This window comes from Acomys minous (assembly GCF_964271855.1).
Source record: "Acomys minous genome assembly, chromosome: 2".
NCBI lineage: Eukaryota > Metazoa > Chordata > Mammalia > Rodentia > Muridae > Acomys > Acomys minous.
Genome location: NC_140484.1, coordinates 144,101,136 through 144,119,173, shown reverse-complemented (window position 1 = coordinate 144,119,173; position 18,038 = coordinate 144,101,136). Strand labels below are relative to the sequence as shown.

Below are 18,038 nucleotides of genomic sequence, written 5' to 3'. Positions count from 1 at the left end.
ATCTCCTCCATGATTTATTTTTTGACACAGATTTCACTATGTACCCAGGCTGACTTCAAACTCATGATCTCATTGCCCCTTTCTTTATGCATTCATACTACAAATACTTTTTTCCATGTTTAACTTAGTAGTTCAACATACTACTACTGAATTTTTAAAGTTCTTTACTCTGCCTGGATACAATTCCTATTCAGACAAATAATTCGCCAATATTTCCTGTTACCCCTGCTTTGTCCTTTTATTTTCTTATTAGTACCTTTGAATAAAACCCTTTTTTTAGTTCTCTTTTTGCTTCCTTCTTTCAGTACCAATGGGTCCTGAACTAGGGCCTTACTGGTGGTGGTAGGTAAGAGCTCGACCAGTAAGCAGCATCCTCAGCCCTCTTTTTATTTTTAAATTTAGGGCAGGAGGCTAGAAAAATGGTTCAGCAGTTAACAATGCTGCTGTTCTTCCAAGGGACCTGGGTTCGATTTCCAAGACCCTGATTGTGGCTCCCAACCATCTGTAATCCAGTTCCTGTAACTCAAGCCCCAGGGGAACTTATGCCCTCTTCTGGCTTCCACAGGCAATGAATGCATATAATACACATAACTAAATCTTTTTAAAAGTTAAAAGTTTCAAAGACGCCTCAATAAATTGCAGAAGATGGCCTTGAATTTATTCTGAAGCACCTTCACTCTGTAGCCCAAAATGTCTGTGTACTTGTCTCCTGAGTAGCTGTCGAGGCCTGTCCCAATAAGCCTACCTAAGCTTTAAATTGATAAAGCCAAAATTATCCATTTTTTCTTTCAGAGATGGTAAAATTGTATTTTAAAATGATATTTTTTCAAACCATAAACACAACAACTTGGCCTATAACGTCTAAAAGTTTCAAAGTTTTAATGCTTACACTAGGACTTAAGTTATTTTTAATCACATGTGAAGTCAGAGTTCAAGTTCTTTTTCTAGGCAGTGGCTATATCCCAGCACTGTCTGTTGAGAAAGCTATCCTTCCCCTCTTGACAATCCAGGCTTACTTGTCACGGTTAGTTGACATTAGTGCAAGACTGTTCACGCAGGCCCTGGAACTCCACTTCTGTCCCCGTACCAAACATCTCAAATCATATTTTCTACTGTAAGCCATTTGTACTCAATATAAGCTTTCACAGCCACTTTTCAATTTCCACCCCATAAAATAAGAATCTGCTGAAATATTGTAAGGGCTTATTAAATTGTTTTTTCTCCATTTGGGAGAATTGTCATTAATAATCTGCATTTTTCAAATCCTATGAAATATCTAGGTATTGCCTCAGCAATGTTTTATAATTTTTAGTGGATGATTTTTTTTTACTTGTTTTGTGAGATTTATTCTAGCTATCTTAAATTTTTTTTGATATGACTTAGAATGAAATATTTGGTTAGCTTCAGTTTTTAATGGCTTATTTCTAATATGGAGAAATACAGTTGAATTAGACTTGTTTGATTCAAGTTATTCTAGGAGGGGCAGTATATGCATGAGAGGGGGAAAGAGAAGAGGGGGGAGAGGGGGTGTGTGTGTGTGTGTGTGTGTGTGTGTGTGTGTGTGTGTGTGTGTGTGTGTGTGTGTGTTACAGCTTCTACTGAAAAGACCTACAGGATCTACAAACAGTCTTTTCTTTAAATTATGGGTGACATCATTTATTTTTCTCATTTCTCTTACTAAACCATTAGAATAATTCTGACTAGAACTGCAGAGAGCAAACATTCTCCTCAGCTGTTGCTGAGTTTCTGGAAAGCATTAGTGTTTTTCCAATAAGAATAATGTTGGGATGGTGAGATGGCTCATCAATGTACTGTTCACACAGAAAACCTGAGTTTAGTTCCCAGCACCCTCTTAAGGAGGCTCAAGACAACTTGTAACTCCAATTCCAGGGGATCTGACAAATACTTCTAGCTGCTGTGGGCTCTTGCATTCAGTGACACATCTACACACATACATATAATAAATCTTTAAAAAGAAAAAAGAATGTTAACTGGGTCAACAAGATGGTTCACTGAATAAAAGTGCTTGCTGCAAGTCTGATGACCTGAATTCAAGACCCTATTACCACAGTTGCCTTCTGACCTACGTGAGCTGCATACACACTCACCAGCATGCAGGCAGGCAGTGCGCTCCCTCCCCACTCCCCTCCCTCCCTCTCCGCCTCTTTCTCTCCTCTCTCTGATATAAGAAGTCTAGGAATGTAGCTCACTGGTAAATCCCTTGCCAAGTATTCACAAGGCTCTCAGTTCAGGCCTCAACAGCATAAGAAATAAATGTAATAAAATTAAAAATAATATTAACTATCTTTTTTCCATTAAGGCTGTTAGCTGTAGATATGTCTTTTATTGACCTAGGGAACTACCTACTTATTACAAGCTTGGTTTGAACCACAAAAAAATATTGTTAGTGCTTGATAGTCTCTCTTGAGACTATTATGTGATGTTTTTCCCCTCTGTATTTCATTACTTTGGTGTATATCGCTTAATAACCTTTGGGTGCTGGGCAGTGGTGGCCCATGCCTTTAACCCCAGCACTTGGGAGGCAGAGGCAGGCGAATCACTGTGAGTTGGAGGCCTGCCTGGTCTACAAAGCAAAATCCAGGACAGCCAAGGCTACACAGAGAAACCCTATCTCGAAAAACCAAAACAACAACAACAACAACCTTCTGAATACCACATGACTGCAGGGGGCATTTTTATATTTCTAAATTCTGTCTGCTAGTATTTTGTTAAGAATTTTTTTAGTCTATGTCCATTAGAGATAATGAGTCTGTTGCCTTTTCTTGTGAGGACTTTGTATGGATTTGACCTGAGTCATGTCCGTCAAATGAGTAAGCTAGGAGGTTTTACTTCATCTGCTTTGGAAGCATGTGTGTCAAGGATTAGTCACAGTTCTTTTAAACAGCCTTTTAAGGTATTCACTAAATAAATAAAAGTCTAAAACTATTGAGCTGTATACTTTTGAAGAGTGAATGTTATAGTCCCAAGGGATGGGTCAGAGTCTACTTCTTGTTACCCGTTAGCCTTTTAGAGTTTACACTTTCCATAACAATTTTTTAAGCTACGGAATAGCTAAGATTTTATCAACGCATCTGCTGTCTGAGGGTATACAATGCTTCATAATGACACTAGTCACTTCTCTAAATGCCGTCAGACTCTGTGATCTCTTTCAAATGTAAATCGTGTTGTACAGGTTTCAACATTACTAATTTCACTATCAATACTAGCCATAGCCAAAGACTACATTCATCTATATGACACATTTCTTACTTGTCAAAATGTGCCCCCCACCTGTCACTTGTAATTTGTTCCGCTAAAACACTATATTCTTCACTGTGACGATGGAGAAGTGTGAGCTATGATGTTATCAGTGTATTCACTTAACACATGTGACTCCCTTGAGTGTCATGTCCAGCACAACAGAAAATAAAAATCCAGAAATGCAAAGCTAGGTAAATGGAAGTTAAAAACCGCTGTAAAACTAGCTTGAACTCAAACACATATGATCGATGCACTCTCACCTGATCTTCCATAGTGGTGGTCCACACCATCGGATTCACACGTTGAAACATATTTGAGTATTTGATGTCCACAGCTTACAGAATAAAATAGATAAATACATATGATAAGTGAAGTTTTGTTTTGTTTCCTAAACATAATAAGGAAATCTACCTGATTTTTAAATAAGATCCCAACTGTAACATCCTAATATGCTGATCTGTGCATAAACCTCAACAATTTTATTCTAGGAAGCTCCTGTGTCCTTAAAGGAAATAATACACTTATTTTATCTTAGTCAACATCGGAACTAAGGTTAAAAAAAAAAACCTATATTTCTATTAAAAGTAAAATAAGGACACCAAATCAACAAAGGACTGCAAAATAAGCAAAAAGTAGTGTATATTAAATAATTATGCTTACTAAGCATTATGAGGAGTAAAATACCACTATATTTCACCTCAGATAGAGATTATCTGAAACTAATAGCACTAAACTGAAAAAACCATTCATTTATACTAAAAACTATTAGGTAAATACAGAAGGTACAGTCTTAATCCACCCCCTGCACTCCATCTCCCACTTATAATACAGAATCAGAAAACTGGTAACACCTTTTCAGAGACGTGGATTCTGAAACAGAAACAAGGAGGCCAAGGGACTTACCTGCTACACAGGTTGCTGTTGGAGTTTCTCAGGTATTGACAGAAATCTGCTGGACTGGGTACACTACCCAGTGATCTATGTAAAATAATACTTGGCTTAGTAAGAAAATCAGCAGTATCAGGAAATTCTATGGGTGATCGATTAGTTACAGAACCAGCAGACACTGGCACATGGCTTGGAGAATTCACAAGACTCAGGCTGGGCAAAGCACCTAAAAATTAAGAGAGAGGATATACAAGTAGGTATATTTATGAGTTTATGTCTACTGTATGTGTTTTGAGTTTTTATTTTTATTTTTTAATTTTTGGTTCTTTGAGATAGGGTTTCTCTGTGTAGCTTTGGCTGTCCTAGACTCACTTTGTAGACCAGGCTGGCCTCGAACTCACAGCGATCCACCTGCCTCTGCCTCCCAAGTGCTGGGATTAAAGGCGTGCGCCACCACTGCCCAGCCATATTTCAAGTTCTTATAAAGAGCATTTGCCTCCTAAAAAAACAGAAATTGCATCTATGCTGGGCTTTGAGACAGGCTAAGAATTTAAGCAACACATGTATTTGTCGTTACCAGTCACTACTAAGCAATTAGTAGTCACGATCTTCTGGTGTAACAGCACATGCGAGGTAAATGCTCAGAGTCCTTCACAGGTTCTAACTTCAGCTTTGTCTTGACCTTTTATATTTTGTGAAAGGCCCAAGATTTCAAGAAGAAGGGGGAGGAGGAAGAGAAAGAGGAAAAACCTGGCTTGTCCACACGATAAAGTATTGGAAAGTTTTCCTAATTCATAATATTCAATATTGAAAAACTGAAGTTCCTAACAACATTAGGAAAAATTAATAAAATTATACTAGCACAGTGACATGCCCTTTTAAGATGCATCCACGGCTTTCCAGATCATTCAACAAATACTTGAAAGGCCACTTTATGCTAAAAATGTGTTGAATTTCACAATGGGAAAAAAAAACAGTTTAGTATCTTTGCTGCTCAACAAGCTTAGAACACAAGTGAAGAGAATAACACAAATAAACTGAGGGGGAAAATCCTTCAGGACCAAGGAGCATGTTTGCTGAATTCCTTGAGCTAAAGCGATTAAGATTTGCCTGAAGAGAGGTACACCAAGGTAATACTTTGGTGAAAATTAAAAACCCTATGAAACACAGGTAGACCATGAATATATATCTCATGTCTTTAATTATTCATGTATTCATTGAAATTAGGCTGTCTTTGTATCTTGGCTATTGTGAATAATGCAGCAATGGGCATGCAAGCGCACACACATGCACACACACACGCACACACACACGCACACACCCTTTGGTTTATCACTAGAACAGAGACTCCTGTTTCAGCACTCTTCTAAAAATAGACGCATAACTCCTGAGGTCCCCAGAATGTGTGCGTCAATTTTTATCCACAGTATGTAACTATGGGTTCTTTTTATCCATACCTTCCCCAACACTAGAATCATACATTTTAAGTTCTTTAACAGAACTTAGATTATTTTTGAGAACCCGTGTTCTACATTCACTCCTTTGCATACGCATATCTACATCACACACCACATGGAATGAAAATACTTCGTTCTATTACTGAACCATCTTGGCATCTTCGTTGAAAATAACTTGACCATAAATGTAAAGTTTTATTTCTGAATTCTAATACCCAAAATTGGAGTATATTTATGCCAAAAATATACCACAATTCTGTAATAAGTTTTTAATAACTGAAATTGAGTCCTCATTTTTTCTTTTTCATAAAAAAATTCACTTTTTAATTTACTTACTTACTTATGGCATCTCTTTCTGTTTGGGTCTTTAACTTGCTATTTGTAATTCATTTTTTTATCATTCCTTCTATTTTCTTCTGAATTCTTTTGGATCATCCAATTTTTATTAAATTTCTTTTTTAACATATACATTTATATTACACATGAATAAAACTGTTGGGGGATGATCTGGTGTATTTTAATGATAATTAATAAAAAGCCATCCCATCTAGGCAAGCCAGAGGAGATAGAGGTATGGCTAAGGTTCCCGAGCTGAGAGGGAGAGAGAGGAATTCTAGGATGAAGGAAGAAGGAGGAAAAGGAAGAGGAGGAGGAGGAAGAAGAGGAAGAAGGAGGAGGAGGAGGAGGAAGAAGAGGAAGAAGGAGGAGGAGGAGGAGGAAGAAGACGACAATGACCAAGAGGAGGAAGGAGAAAGAAGATGAGGAGAGGGCCCTGAGAGGAGAAAGAAGGAGGCTGTCATGGGTTAGGTGGAAGAAAGGCACATGGCTGGCGGGGATGGAGATTCGGCCCAGATGAAGAACATTAGCAAGTATATGGGATTATGGGTGGGAGGCAGCTTGACAGAAGTTATTAGGAGCTGATGGCATGAGATTGGGGGATGTGATACCTGCCCCACTATGGGAAGTAGTTTAAAGGATTAATGTCTGCCCTGCCCCAGGTTAACTAAGGCTATTTTAAAATACAAGTGTCAGTGTCTTGACTGATCGCTAGCCAGACCTACTAATACTACAGATAATTTAAAAAACAACATAAAATAAACTACATGCAGCAGGAAGAACCACAAGGAAATCAAGAATTATATAAATACTACATTCATAGTGATTTGGCTATTTGTATTTTGGCAAACTTGAAGTAAAAACCTTTCCTATCTTTTTGGGTCTAATTTTTTTTTTAATAAAGATGAATATCTGCAATTCTGCCTAAAAATAGGCAAGTTTAGATGCAGGCAGAGCCGACAGTCAAACTCTGCCAAGACAGGGTAAGCAAGTCCTCAATAGTTCCTGACTCACAAATATGTCTGTCAGATATATTGGGCCAGGAGGCTGAAGATGATGCTCCAACGTTATAGAGTGTGCTGGGTGACTGTTCAGACGGCAAACTGTCTCTGTCATTTTTTCATTTTGGAAATGGCTAACCTGCACTTCGGGTTCGATCTAGTATTTAAGCTTTATTCCTTCTCAAATCTCTGATGGGGCTGAAGACCATGTAGTTTAGTCTTTCAGCTAAGGATTACTCAAGTTTTTAACCCCTACCTCTCTACCACCACCGCTAGTTCCTTTTCTGTATACTATGTATCTGCGAATTGTCAATCTATGTGCAATTAAAACCTTCTCCTTAGTTCAGTCAGGGCTAGTACCACACAAGTTTAAATCTATTGACCCTTTCTTGCTATTGTTACTACACATATATTATAAAATGCTATGAGGAGCTGGGCGTGGTGGCACATGCACTTACTCCCAGTGCTCAGGAGGCAGAGGCAGGTGGATCTCTGTGAGTTCAAGGCCAGCCTGGTCTACAAAGTGAGACCAGAACAGCCTGAGCTATTATACAGAGAAACTCTGCCTATTAGAAAATAAATAAATAAATGTATGTTATGAGGAATTTATTATTACTCAAAATTTTCCTTATACCTACCTACTTGGGCTAAAGAGTGCTTTTGATTTATTTATGCAGTTTCATACTAGAATATAATTCTCATCCTATCTAAGGAACTTCCTTTGCAAAATTTCACTGCAGACTGTACTGGCAAGAGATTTATTTAGCTTTGGTGTATAAGAAAAATTGTTTCATTTCCTAGCATCTTTCCTGAACAAACAAAACAAATTTCCCTTAACTGTACTGATATCCTGTACACTGTGCAACAGTTATCGCAGACACATTAACTAATACGCACCCACTGTGTGTGCATGCATGTGTGCTAAAAAAAAAAAAAAAGTGGAAGGGGATTTCTATGCCACTAGTCCCCCTTACCGCCTTAGACACAGAGGCTGGAGACAGATACACTGGAATCTTTTTTACCATTTCAACATTTTTCAGACGCAGCTCTGTTGTCTTTGGCTCCCAGAGTTGCTGCTGGAGTCCTTGTACTGGTGTTTTCCCTCAGAAATAATCTTTTCCTGGTTTCTCTGGAGATTTTTCTCTTTATCTTTGCAATTCAGGAAAGTGAATGTTTTATTGAAGATGCTTCTCCACATTCAGCCACTGAAAGCTCACTGAACTTTGTGAATCAGTTTTATTAACTGAAAAAAAATTATAGTGTCCTACTGTCCTTTCCTTTGTACTTTTATTTACACAAATATTTGAAAGTTTGATGTTCTTTCCTACTTTGCACATTTAATTCTATTATTTGTTTTATTTTTCTTCTATAATTCAGTTCCATCATTTTCTACTTCTCGGTTTTCAGGGTCTCTGCTGCAAGCCCCTAAGAACTTTTAACTTCACCAAGTGGTTCTTAAGTTCTAGCTGTTCCATTGACTCTTTCCTGTGCATCCAATTCTCTGACCAAAGTAGCTATATAGTTTTGTCATTTTCTTTGAAACATCATTGTTAGTTTTACGATTATTAAACCCAATATCATATGTAAATCTCCTGTTTTTAGTGCCTATTTCTCTTGACTATGAATAATATTTTACTGCCTTTTCACATTTATATCTTAGTATGGACAAAAGTTTTTTGTTATATAACAACACTGGACAGTTTTTAGTATTTCTATATAGTATTTTTTAATGGTTTTAACTGTTATTTTCTGTGTGTGACTGTTTTACCTGCACATGTGTCTATGCACTATTGTGTGCCTTGTGCTTATGGGGGCCAGAAGAGGGCATCAGCTCTCCTGGTGCTCAAGTTACAGATAAAGGGGTGAGTCGTCACATGGACGCTGTAAGCCCAAGCCAGGAAAAAGGAGTGAGTGCTCTTAAATTGCTGCCATTGCTCCATCACCCAGTATGGTACATTTTAAAATATTTTTCACCCAAGAAGTTTTTTAAAAATTCTTGGATTTTTTGTTTACTTATTTATGTATGTATGCATTTGTGTGTGTGCATGTATGTGTGTTATATATGTGGATTTGAGTGTGTGTGTGCACGCGCGCGCGTGGATATGGAGGCCAAAAAACAACCTCTTGCGTTACTCCTCTGTTTGTTTGGTTTGGTTTTTGTTTTCCCTTTATGCAGGGTCTGTCACTGCCCTGAGGCTAGCCATACAGCCTAGGTTGCATAGCCCTGGGCCCCAGGGACCTTCCTGCCTTTGCCTCTCCGGTCTACTACCACCTGAGGTCTGAATTGAGTTCCTTACCAACTGAGATTAGTTGCCTATCCCTGGAATCCTTAGTTTAAGGTTAATACTATTAGAACAGTGGTTCTTAGCCTGTGGGTTATGACCCCTTTGAGGCCAGCATATCCAATATTTACAACGCAACTCATAACATTAGCAAAATTACAATGAAATACTTTTCTGGTTGGGGGTCATCACAGCATGAAGAACTGTATTAAGGGCCACAGCGTTAGGAAGGATGAGAGCCACTGTGTTACAATGACTTGTCAGGGCACAGGCAGGGAGTTTTCTACTCTAATACTAAATATTTTTACAGCAGTTACCATTTTACAAAATCAATACAATACATTCTACTAAAAACAGAATTCCCTGGTTCTGAATCTGCAACTATTTTAAGTCAGTAAAATTATTATTTATGTTCTATGCAAATGCTAGTGTCTATTAAAGTATACAGTACAAAGATGTCCCAAATGTGTTTACAGCATGAACTAGCAAATGGAAAAATAGTAGCCAACACAAATGGCTTAATCATGTCAATGTATTATGTGATACTCAAAATATGTGAAATAAAAACAATGTAAATTACCATAAGCCTTGAGGGCTCCCATGTTCAATTCATACAGAATCATGTATGTTTCTGTATGTACATGTAACACTTCAGGTGTTAGCTGAAGTGATATACACCTATAATCCCAACTACTTGAAAGACTGAGATAGAAAGAGCACTAGACACCAAAGGTTCAAAACTAGCCTATACAACAGTAAGATCCTGTCTCTTAAAAATGTGTTTTTAAGCTGGGCAGTAGATAAAATACACATCTTTAATCCCAGCATTTGGGAGGCAGAGGCAGCCAGATTTGAGTTTGAGGCCAGCTTGATCTACAGAGTGAGTTCCAGGACAGCCAGGGCTATTCAGAGAAACTCTATCTCGAAAAAAATCAAAAAAATTAGATAAAAATGTGCTTTTAAACAGGATGGGTTCTTACCAGCTCTTCTCAGACCTACATGGTGAGTCAGTGACACAGATGACGATCTCTGCTTTGGAACTGTCAGGGGATTTGAACTAAGAGGCCCATTTAGGTGGCATCCATGACTAAAAAAAAGGAAAAAAAAGAATTTTTAGGTCATGAAAATTCCCTTTTTTAAATTTTCTCTTGGCAAATCAATTAGCAAAATAGCACTTCTACACTCAGATATGAGACTTCTGCCTAAGGCCTAGGGGAGATCCAGCAAAGCTTTTCTACTAAAAGGGCAAAATAATAAATGCTTCAGACTTTTGAGCTCATAATGTCTCTGATGCAACTTCTCAATGCTGCACAGTAGCCAAGAAGCCCCATGACACTATAGACTGGCACGGGCGAGTTTCCACGTGATGCTTGTTCACGAAACAGGTTATGGAACAGATGACAGCAAGCAGGTGCAATTTATTCATCATTCCTAAAGGAAGTTCACCTGGAAGGCTTCTTGAAACAGACTCTGGTTCCATCCCCACATCTTCCTGTTTGGTAAGTCTTGGATAGGCCACGTTAATACAGTTTTCTAACAAGAATTTAGATTACACAGGTTTGATGATCCAGGGTCTTCATTGAGAACCACTGACCTAAAGTAAAGCTTTTCTTATTTTCTGTTCCTGTTTCTCCGAGACGCTATCAGTAAGCCAGTCGTTTTATGGGACTGCAATATTTACTATAGGTTCTAGGGCTTTTACTAAGAAATTAAATACAGATAATAATACACTATCCATATTTGCACAAAATGAATGTCACTCCTGTAAGACACTTATTTAGTTGCCATTTTTCTTAATAGTTACAAGTATGTCAGTGTCTTCACACCAGCCAGGCTTGGTGGCGCACGCTTTTATTCCCAGCACTCAGAGGCAGAGGCAGAGGCAGGTGGATGGCTGTGAGTTCAAGGCCAGCCTGGTCTACAAAGTGAGTCCAGGACAGCCAAGGCTACACAGAGAAACCTTGCCTCAAAACACACACACACACACACACAAGAAAAGAAGGTCTTCACAGCAACTGAACAGGCCTCAGGACTACATGTCTTCTGTCTGCTTTCTTCCAGTAAGCTCTTCCCCAACTCCTTCCATCCTTCGGTTTTTTCAAGCTCCATTTTCTCAACAAGGACCAAGTTTTTGAGGCATTTATGTATATTCCTATTATAAATGTTCCAATATTGTTCATAATTTTAATGATTAAAGATTTTGAATGTTTATAAGTGCATGTGTGTATGCATGTTCATGTGTGTGGGCACATGTGTGTACATGCACCTATATATGCATGTGTGAGGAGGCTCTGTCTTACCCCTGAGGACAGAGATGACTGAGAGGCACAGTCTAGCTAACCAGCTGGGTCCAGGGTTACCTCTTCTCTGCCTTCCGAGTGCTAAAGTTATAAGCAGCCTGCCATGTACACAGGTGCTAGGAATCCAAACTCAGGTCCCTAAAGATTCAATTCTCTCATTGACTTGTGAGCTTCTTCTGGGTCTGTGTCTTTCTTATATCCACATTCACCATAGATATAGCACAGTGCTTGATAGAGGTGTTCAAAGGATTTTTGGAGGGCAAATAAATAATAGACTCTTTAGGTATTTACTTTACAACAGATTAATTCATCTTGTCTACTCTGAAATTCTGAGTAAGTACTTTTTCTTCACAGAATCATAATTCAACATGGGTTCCATATACTACAGGACATCTGCTAAGCATCCGTCTATCTGTAAAGATCTGTATTAGTGTAACCACAACCCTTCCACTGTAACGCAAAGACTTTAGGACTAAGGAGAGAACAACTGGAAAGTGAAAAGCTTCGCCCGGCGTGGTGGCGCACGCCTTTAATCCCAGCACTCGGGAGGCAGAGGCAGGCGGATCGCTGTGAGTTCAAGGCCAGCCTGGTCTACAAAGTGAGTCTAGGACGACAGCCAAGGCTACACAGAGAGACCCTGTTGGGGGGGGGGGTAAAAAGTTTCCATAAATAGGAGGGGTGTTAAGGAATTCCATAAGCTGCACAGATTACTTCCCCTTTAAGTAACACAGCTGCTTTTCTCAGAAGGGGACAGCATTTGCTGGTCACTCAGTTGTTTGGGAATGTAAACGCTTATTAGAAAGCCTCAAGAAGTCTAAACAAGCTGCATGCTTCTTATTTTCACATAGAAATCCTTCAAAATTATTTTCAATGCTCTTTTTTAGTCACCAACAATCTTTTTGTTTCTGTTCTGGTTTTCAGTGCAAGAGTTAGCCCAGTGCCTCCTGTTGCTCTCGTTCTTTGATAGGCTGATACACTGACTTGCAAGTAAGGCTTCAGATTCCTCATAAGGCAGCAACAGATTTTCAGCGTCCAGGCTAAGAGTTAAAAATCACTCAATAGGCATCAGCAAGGGATCCCAAAACGTAATGACTGGAAAACCCATTCAATCAAAGCTTTGTTTAAGGAAGGTGAAACACTTGGTGAAGGACACTAAAACTGTCTAAGACGCTAACTTAATAGCCTGTAGCAAAACTATGACATCGTGTAGGTAAAATGGCAAAGGACGAGAAGAAACACCGGGCAGCGTTACTGATGGACGTAAGTGCTATCTGTGGAATAAAGTACAGGGTACACCAAGTATTCTAGTTACATTAATTTTGTAAGCAATCACTAAGCCAGAGGAAGAACAAATTGTACCAAGAATTAAGGCCAAAAAAATAATAACAAATTTTTAAAAAGATAGTTGTGGGATGAGAAATCTGGTTTCAGTTATATTCAGAGAGGTTTAGTACTGCGATCATGGTAAACTCATAGTCGGGAAAGCTATAATCAAGCACAAAGCTGAGTTTAAATCAAAACCCAAAAACCTAGGATGAGAGAGAACCACAACACTTCAGGGTGAGTGCAGAGCTAGTTCAAAACTTGCCACGGCAGTTTTGGCTTCTCAGTCATTTATGTAAACATGTTTTTGTTTTAATCCCAGGTGTCAGATATGGGGTAATGCCAATCACAACTGTCAACAGCAAACACAGCAAGCAGTTATCTGCCAGTCTTCTCCAAACCACTGCAGCTCTCCCTGTAAGATACACACACACCACGCACACGCGCGCGTGTACACACACACACACACACACACACACACACACACACACACACACACACCCTTCAGAGTCCTCAGAATTCAACTAACTCCAGCTGGCAAAGATGACACCCCTGCCTGAGGAGATTATCAGCTATAGACAAACTAAAGCCCAAACTAAAATCCCACCCTTGGGATTAAAACAAAAACATATTTACGTAACATAACTGAGTTTACAAAGAAACCAAAACTTCCATTACAAAAGCCGTGAAGTTTCCTGGATAAAATTATCACTGATATTGACATCATATAATGTACATGGTCACATGACTTTGAATTAAATTTGCTAATATTTACTTACAATTCAATTACTTAGTCATATTAGGCACAGTCCAAATCTTCAATATCCACATGACATAAAAGCCAAGACCATGCAGATATAAAATACTTGTCTCTGCCTAATTTATTTTGTACAGCAGAGACCTAGAGACTTGGATTAGAAGCGAACGGTGGGTGCTAATAGTTTGTTTATATATTCCTGACTGTCTTACAGCTCCTGTTGCACTAATTAAACACCAAAGCAACTTGCCGAGGACGGAAGGGCAGGAACCCAGGCAGGAGCCTGGAGGCAGGAGCCATGGAGGAGTGCTGCTTCATGGCTTGCTCCTCACGGTTTGCTCAGCCTGCCTTACAACCACCAGCTAACCCAAGGGTGGCACCATCCACCGTGAGCTGGGCCCTCATTTATCAATCACTAATCATGAAAATGCCCAAGGTTGCCTAAAATGAGTATGGAGGCATTTTTATTCTTGCTTTTTAAACCCAACAGTATTTCCAAGATGATAATTCCTTTCTATGGCAAAGAAGCCTAAGTCTTCAGCTCACTTCCTGTGTCCCATTTCTGCATCATACTTCCATTTTAAAAAGTTCAAGACAAAATTTTTACTGCTCCTCCTTCTTCTGTACAATACTCATACTTCATTGTTCTATACATTAAAGTTTAATGAGAAAGGAATTGATTAAACACTACAAAATTTAAATTAACAAACCACAAAAGAATGTGGAAATTATAATTATCTGACTACAATTTATGAATAAATCTTACCATAGATTTTAACGCATGAACAGCTATGTTCCAATCCTGCCATCTACTGTTTCGAAGGTGTAACTGTACACAGCTCAAACTAAAGGAAGGTTAGACTGATTCCTGCTCAGTAGAAAGATGCTGTGACTTAAACAAGGTCTTGCCATTTGTTACAATTCTACTAACCCAGATGACTGACTGAAAAGAAGTTTATAGAACATAAGAAACAGATCAGTATCTTTCATGGCTTTCAAAAGATGAAGTATTGACTCCTCTGTAATCAGAGAAAATGGTATTTATTCATACAATTTTAGTTCCTATATTTTCCCAGCATTATTTAACTGTGATTTCTGATTTAGAAGGGTTTCATTTCAAGCCAGTTCTCAAGAGATTATAGCATACATGTGTAATCTCTGTTTAAATAGGAGCAGGATCTGGAACATTCCTGCTGCCTTAAACTGTGTAAGTCTGGGAATATACTTCTTCCCTTTCAAGTCAGTACCTGGCGCACTCCACCATGGACTGGTGACTGCAGCCACAGTCTGACAGCTGACCTAGCATGACAGTAGAACCCTTGCCCAGCACACGACAAGGCTTTAGGCTTGAGCCTCTGCGGCAGAGCTCAGAAGGGTCCAGGAACACAGGGCACTAAATGGATTTTAGTTGCTCTATGCCAGCAGTTCTCAACCTGTGGGTCACAAGCTGCAAACACAGATTTTTACATTATGATTCATAACAGTAGCAAAATTACAGTTATGAAGTAGCAATGAAAATAATGCACTAAAGGGCTGCAGTGTTAGGGAGGGTGGGCACCACTGCCCTAAGTCATCTCATGCGTTGTTTTTGTCCTGTTTTGCTTTTTTTTTTTTTTTTTTTTTTTTTTTTTTTTTTAGTTTTTCGAGACAGGGTTTCTCTGTGTGGCCTTGGTTGTCCTAGACTCACTTTGTAGACCAGGCTGGCCTCGAACTCACAGAGACCTTCCTGCCTCTGCCTCCCGAGTGCTGGGAGTAAAGGCGTGCACCACCACACCCGGCCATGGATTTTTTTTTTAAGGCTCCTGCATTCTCTGTTCACAGCTGATCTAAGCTCTGAGAGATTGTTACCTTCATTTTAATTATCAGCTTCCTGATTGTAACTATTATTGATAAGGTGGGCTACTCAGACTTAATAAAAACAAGTAGCCCAAATCTGTTTGTTCCCACCATGCATCTGAAAACCCATATAAGGACAGAAAAGGGAGTTAACTTATTCCAAAGAAAACTACAACCATTCCTGGAATTCTCTGACTTTTCCTCTCTTTGAAACAAACGTTGAGCAACACTTCCCTGAGTAAAACAAGCTCATCAAGCCATCCAAACTCCTGAACTCTCTTTGTAAGCCTCCACTTGCCACTTGAGTAGTATTTCTCTGATTTACAATTAATTTTTAACACATTATCTCATCTTTCCATTTTTTTCCCCCTTAGAGACAAAAACTAAAACACCAGCTGGAGGCCTCCATATAGTCTCTACATTAGGGCCTCCTCAGATTTACCATCTTCAAGAATTACTATCCATGGTGTCCTAAAAATACTGCAACAATTCTTTCTTGATTTTAAAAGTATTTCAGACTTTATTTGTCCAAAAAAAATGAAAAAAAATTGGATGCTTTAGGTTTAGAATGCTCTCAGAATTTTACCTTGACACAGCCAGCTCTTGGTGAGGCCTCCTGCCGCTGCTGCGGTCCCACCTGGAACACTGCTCGTCAGGCAGCGACGCCGCTGCTCCTGAGCTCCTCCTCAGTTGTGCAGTTGGGAAGCTGGCTCTGCTACTCCATCCCTGTCAGATGATTTTAAAATGGCTAAGTTACCATCCTTTAACACGCTATATATAACACGCATGTGAAAATATCAATATAATATGTAAAACAAAATTTCACTCTGAATCATGTCCACTTCCGACTCCCACATTCCAGATTGTTAGTCTACCTATTTTTTCTTTAAAAAAAAAAAAAAGCTCCTGAACTCTTATGACAAACTATCCATTTTAATTTTTTCATTTTACTCTTAGTTTCAAGAGAAAGGAAAAATCAGACCTTTAAAAACAGGTGTGGAAGACTGACACTAAAGATCTACTTCAGAGGCCAGGTGAGAACTCAGGCGACTGTCATATTTTAGACTTTCAGCAAAAGGTATCTAAGTACATAACAGCTAATGTGGAAAAGCTCCAGGAGTCTCAGTTACCTTTAAAACCAATGATTCAATTAAGTACAGAGCATCTTAAACATTATTTTACTGGAAATTTTTAGTAAATTCTCAGCTGACTTAAACATTTAATAAAAGGGAATAATACTTTTCTTAAACCACTGTAAGTAACGGTGTCCCTGAAATACACTAATATAATGTCTACTTCATACATTTTTTGCACTATCAGGCACTACAATGTCAGAAAGCTAAGTATCAAATGTAAGTTTTCACAAGGAAGCTGATTTCATAAAAGTCTGTGAAAAATTAGATGTACAGTGAAAACATTCTATATATAACACTTGCTTACTTTGATAGCTTCATATAAACATTCTTAGTTCATAGCATATGTATAAAATATTTCTACTGAATTATCCATCCATAATCCCTTTCCTTTACGAATTATTTTTTCACAAATTCTGTGGCTCTCTTCTGAAGCAAAGTAAGTCCTTGTGTTTATTTGCTGTTCCAAAATCAGAGAGAATTAGATATGAAATTCTAATAAGCAATTTAAAGAACACAAAGAAAAGGCAAGACTGTTACTTCCTGGCTCTTAAACTACATCAGCAGATTCCAGTTTCCTAAATTACTGTAATTAACTACAATGTTTAGGAAATGAGCTAGTTAGACTCACTACTTGATTAATAGCATGTTTGAAATGTTTTTTTTAATGTACAAGAAAACTTTTCTACATAGTAAATACAACAGCATAATAATGATTTCAATGGGGCTTTTCTAATTAGAGCATTTTCTGTTTTGCTTTTTAGACTTTTAGAGAAAAATCTTAGTGTGTAGCCCAGTCCTCTGGCTCCCAGCTCACCGTGCTGCACTTTACGGAGGATTCACTACACCCTGATATGGTCGCGACTTCTAAGAACTGCTCTCTTATGTTAAAAGTCACTACCTTAGATCATAAATGTCAGTGGAATATGGAAAAATATATATATTGGGTAAAAACTCATAAATATCGTAGTTATTTTGTTATTTACTGACTAGCATCCTCTTGGGTGCTGTGGTCATGTGTCACGTGGTGCACCACAACAGCCCCGAGCATCAGCACCATGGCTACCTGAGCTCCAGTGAATGGCACTGTTTGCTACACTTTCTAAAAGGAAAAGCATCAGCTATCCAGGCCCAGATGGTGGATAGGTTTCAAATCTGTAACTGTCCTCGCTTAGTTTTTCAACATTGTTAAACCTCAATGTTGAGACCTGACAAAATGAAATTAACTGATCAAAAGTCCCTCAAACCCTATATTTTCCTTTTCTAGGTTCTCTATAAACCAATACATTTTAACAAAATTAACTTATTTGAAATTTATCTTTTCTTGGTTAGTTGGTAGCTGTAGATTCAGTTGAACTACAATAATCCATAATGTATTTCTAGCTTAAGACTTAAGATTGCAGCTATTAGTGAAGATGCCCAATACAGCTCTGATAACAGCACTGTGGGCAAGCATACCACTAC

At 38.5% G+C, this 18,038-nt stretch overlaps 1 protein-coding gene and 1 long non-coding RNA gene across 3 annotated transcripts in view; one reads left to right on the top strand and one right to left on the bottom strand.

Moving 5' to 3' along the window:
• PDE3B (phosphodiesterase 3B) overlaps positions 1-18,038 on the bottom strand; it is a 122,801-nt gene that overhangs the window by 29,569 nt on the left and 75,194 nt on the right. For both annotated transcript variants that reach the window (XM_084771513.1, XM_084771514.1), the window contains exons 4-7: positions 16,028-16,167; positions 10,206-10,312; positions 4,165-4,375; positions 3,522-3,595 (exon numbers count right to left, since the gene is read on the bottom strand). In XM_084771513.1, the coding sequence (XP_084627639.1) occupies positions 3,522-3,595; positions 4,165-4,375; positions 10,206-10,312; positions 16,028-16,167 (532 nt within the window). The remainder of the gene's footprint in view (positions 1-3,521; positions 3,596-4,164; positions 4,376-10,205; positions 10,313-16,027; positions 16,168-18,038) is intronic.
• The window catches only part of LOC311591673, a 101,962-nt gene that overhangs the window by 10,409 nt on the left and 73,515 nt on the right, over positions 1-18,038 (top strand). The window lies entirely within an intron of this gene.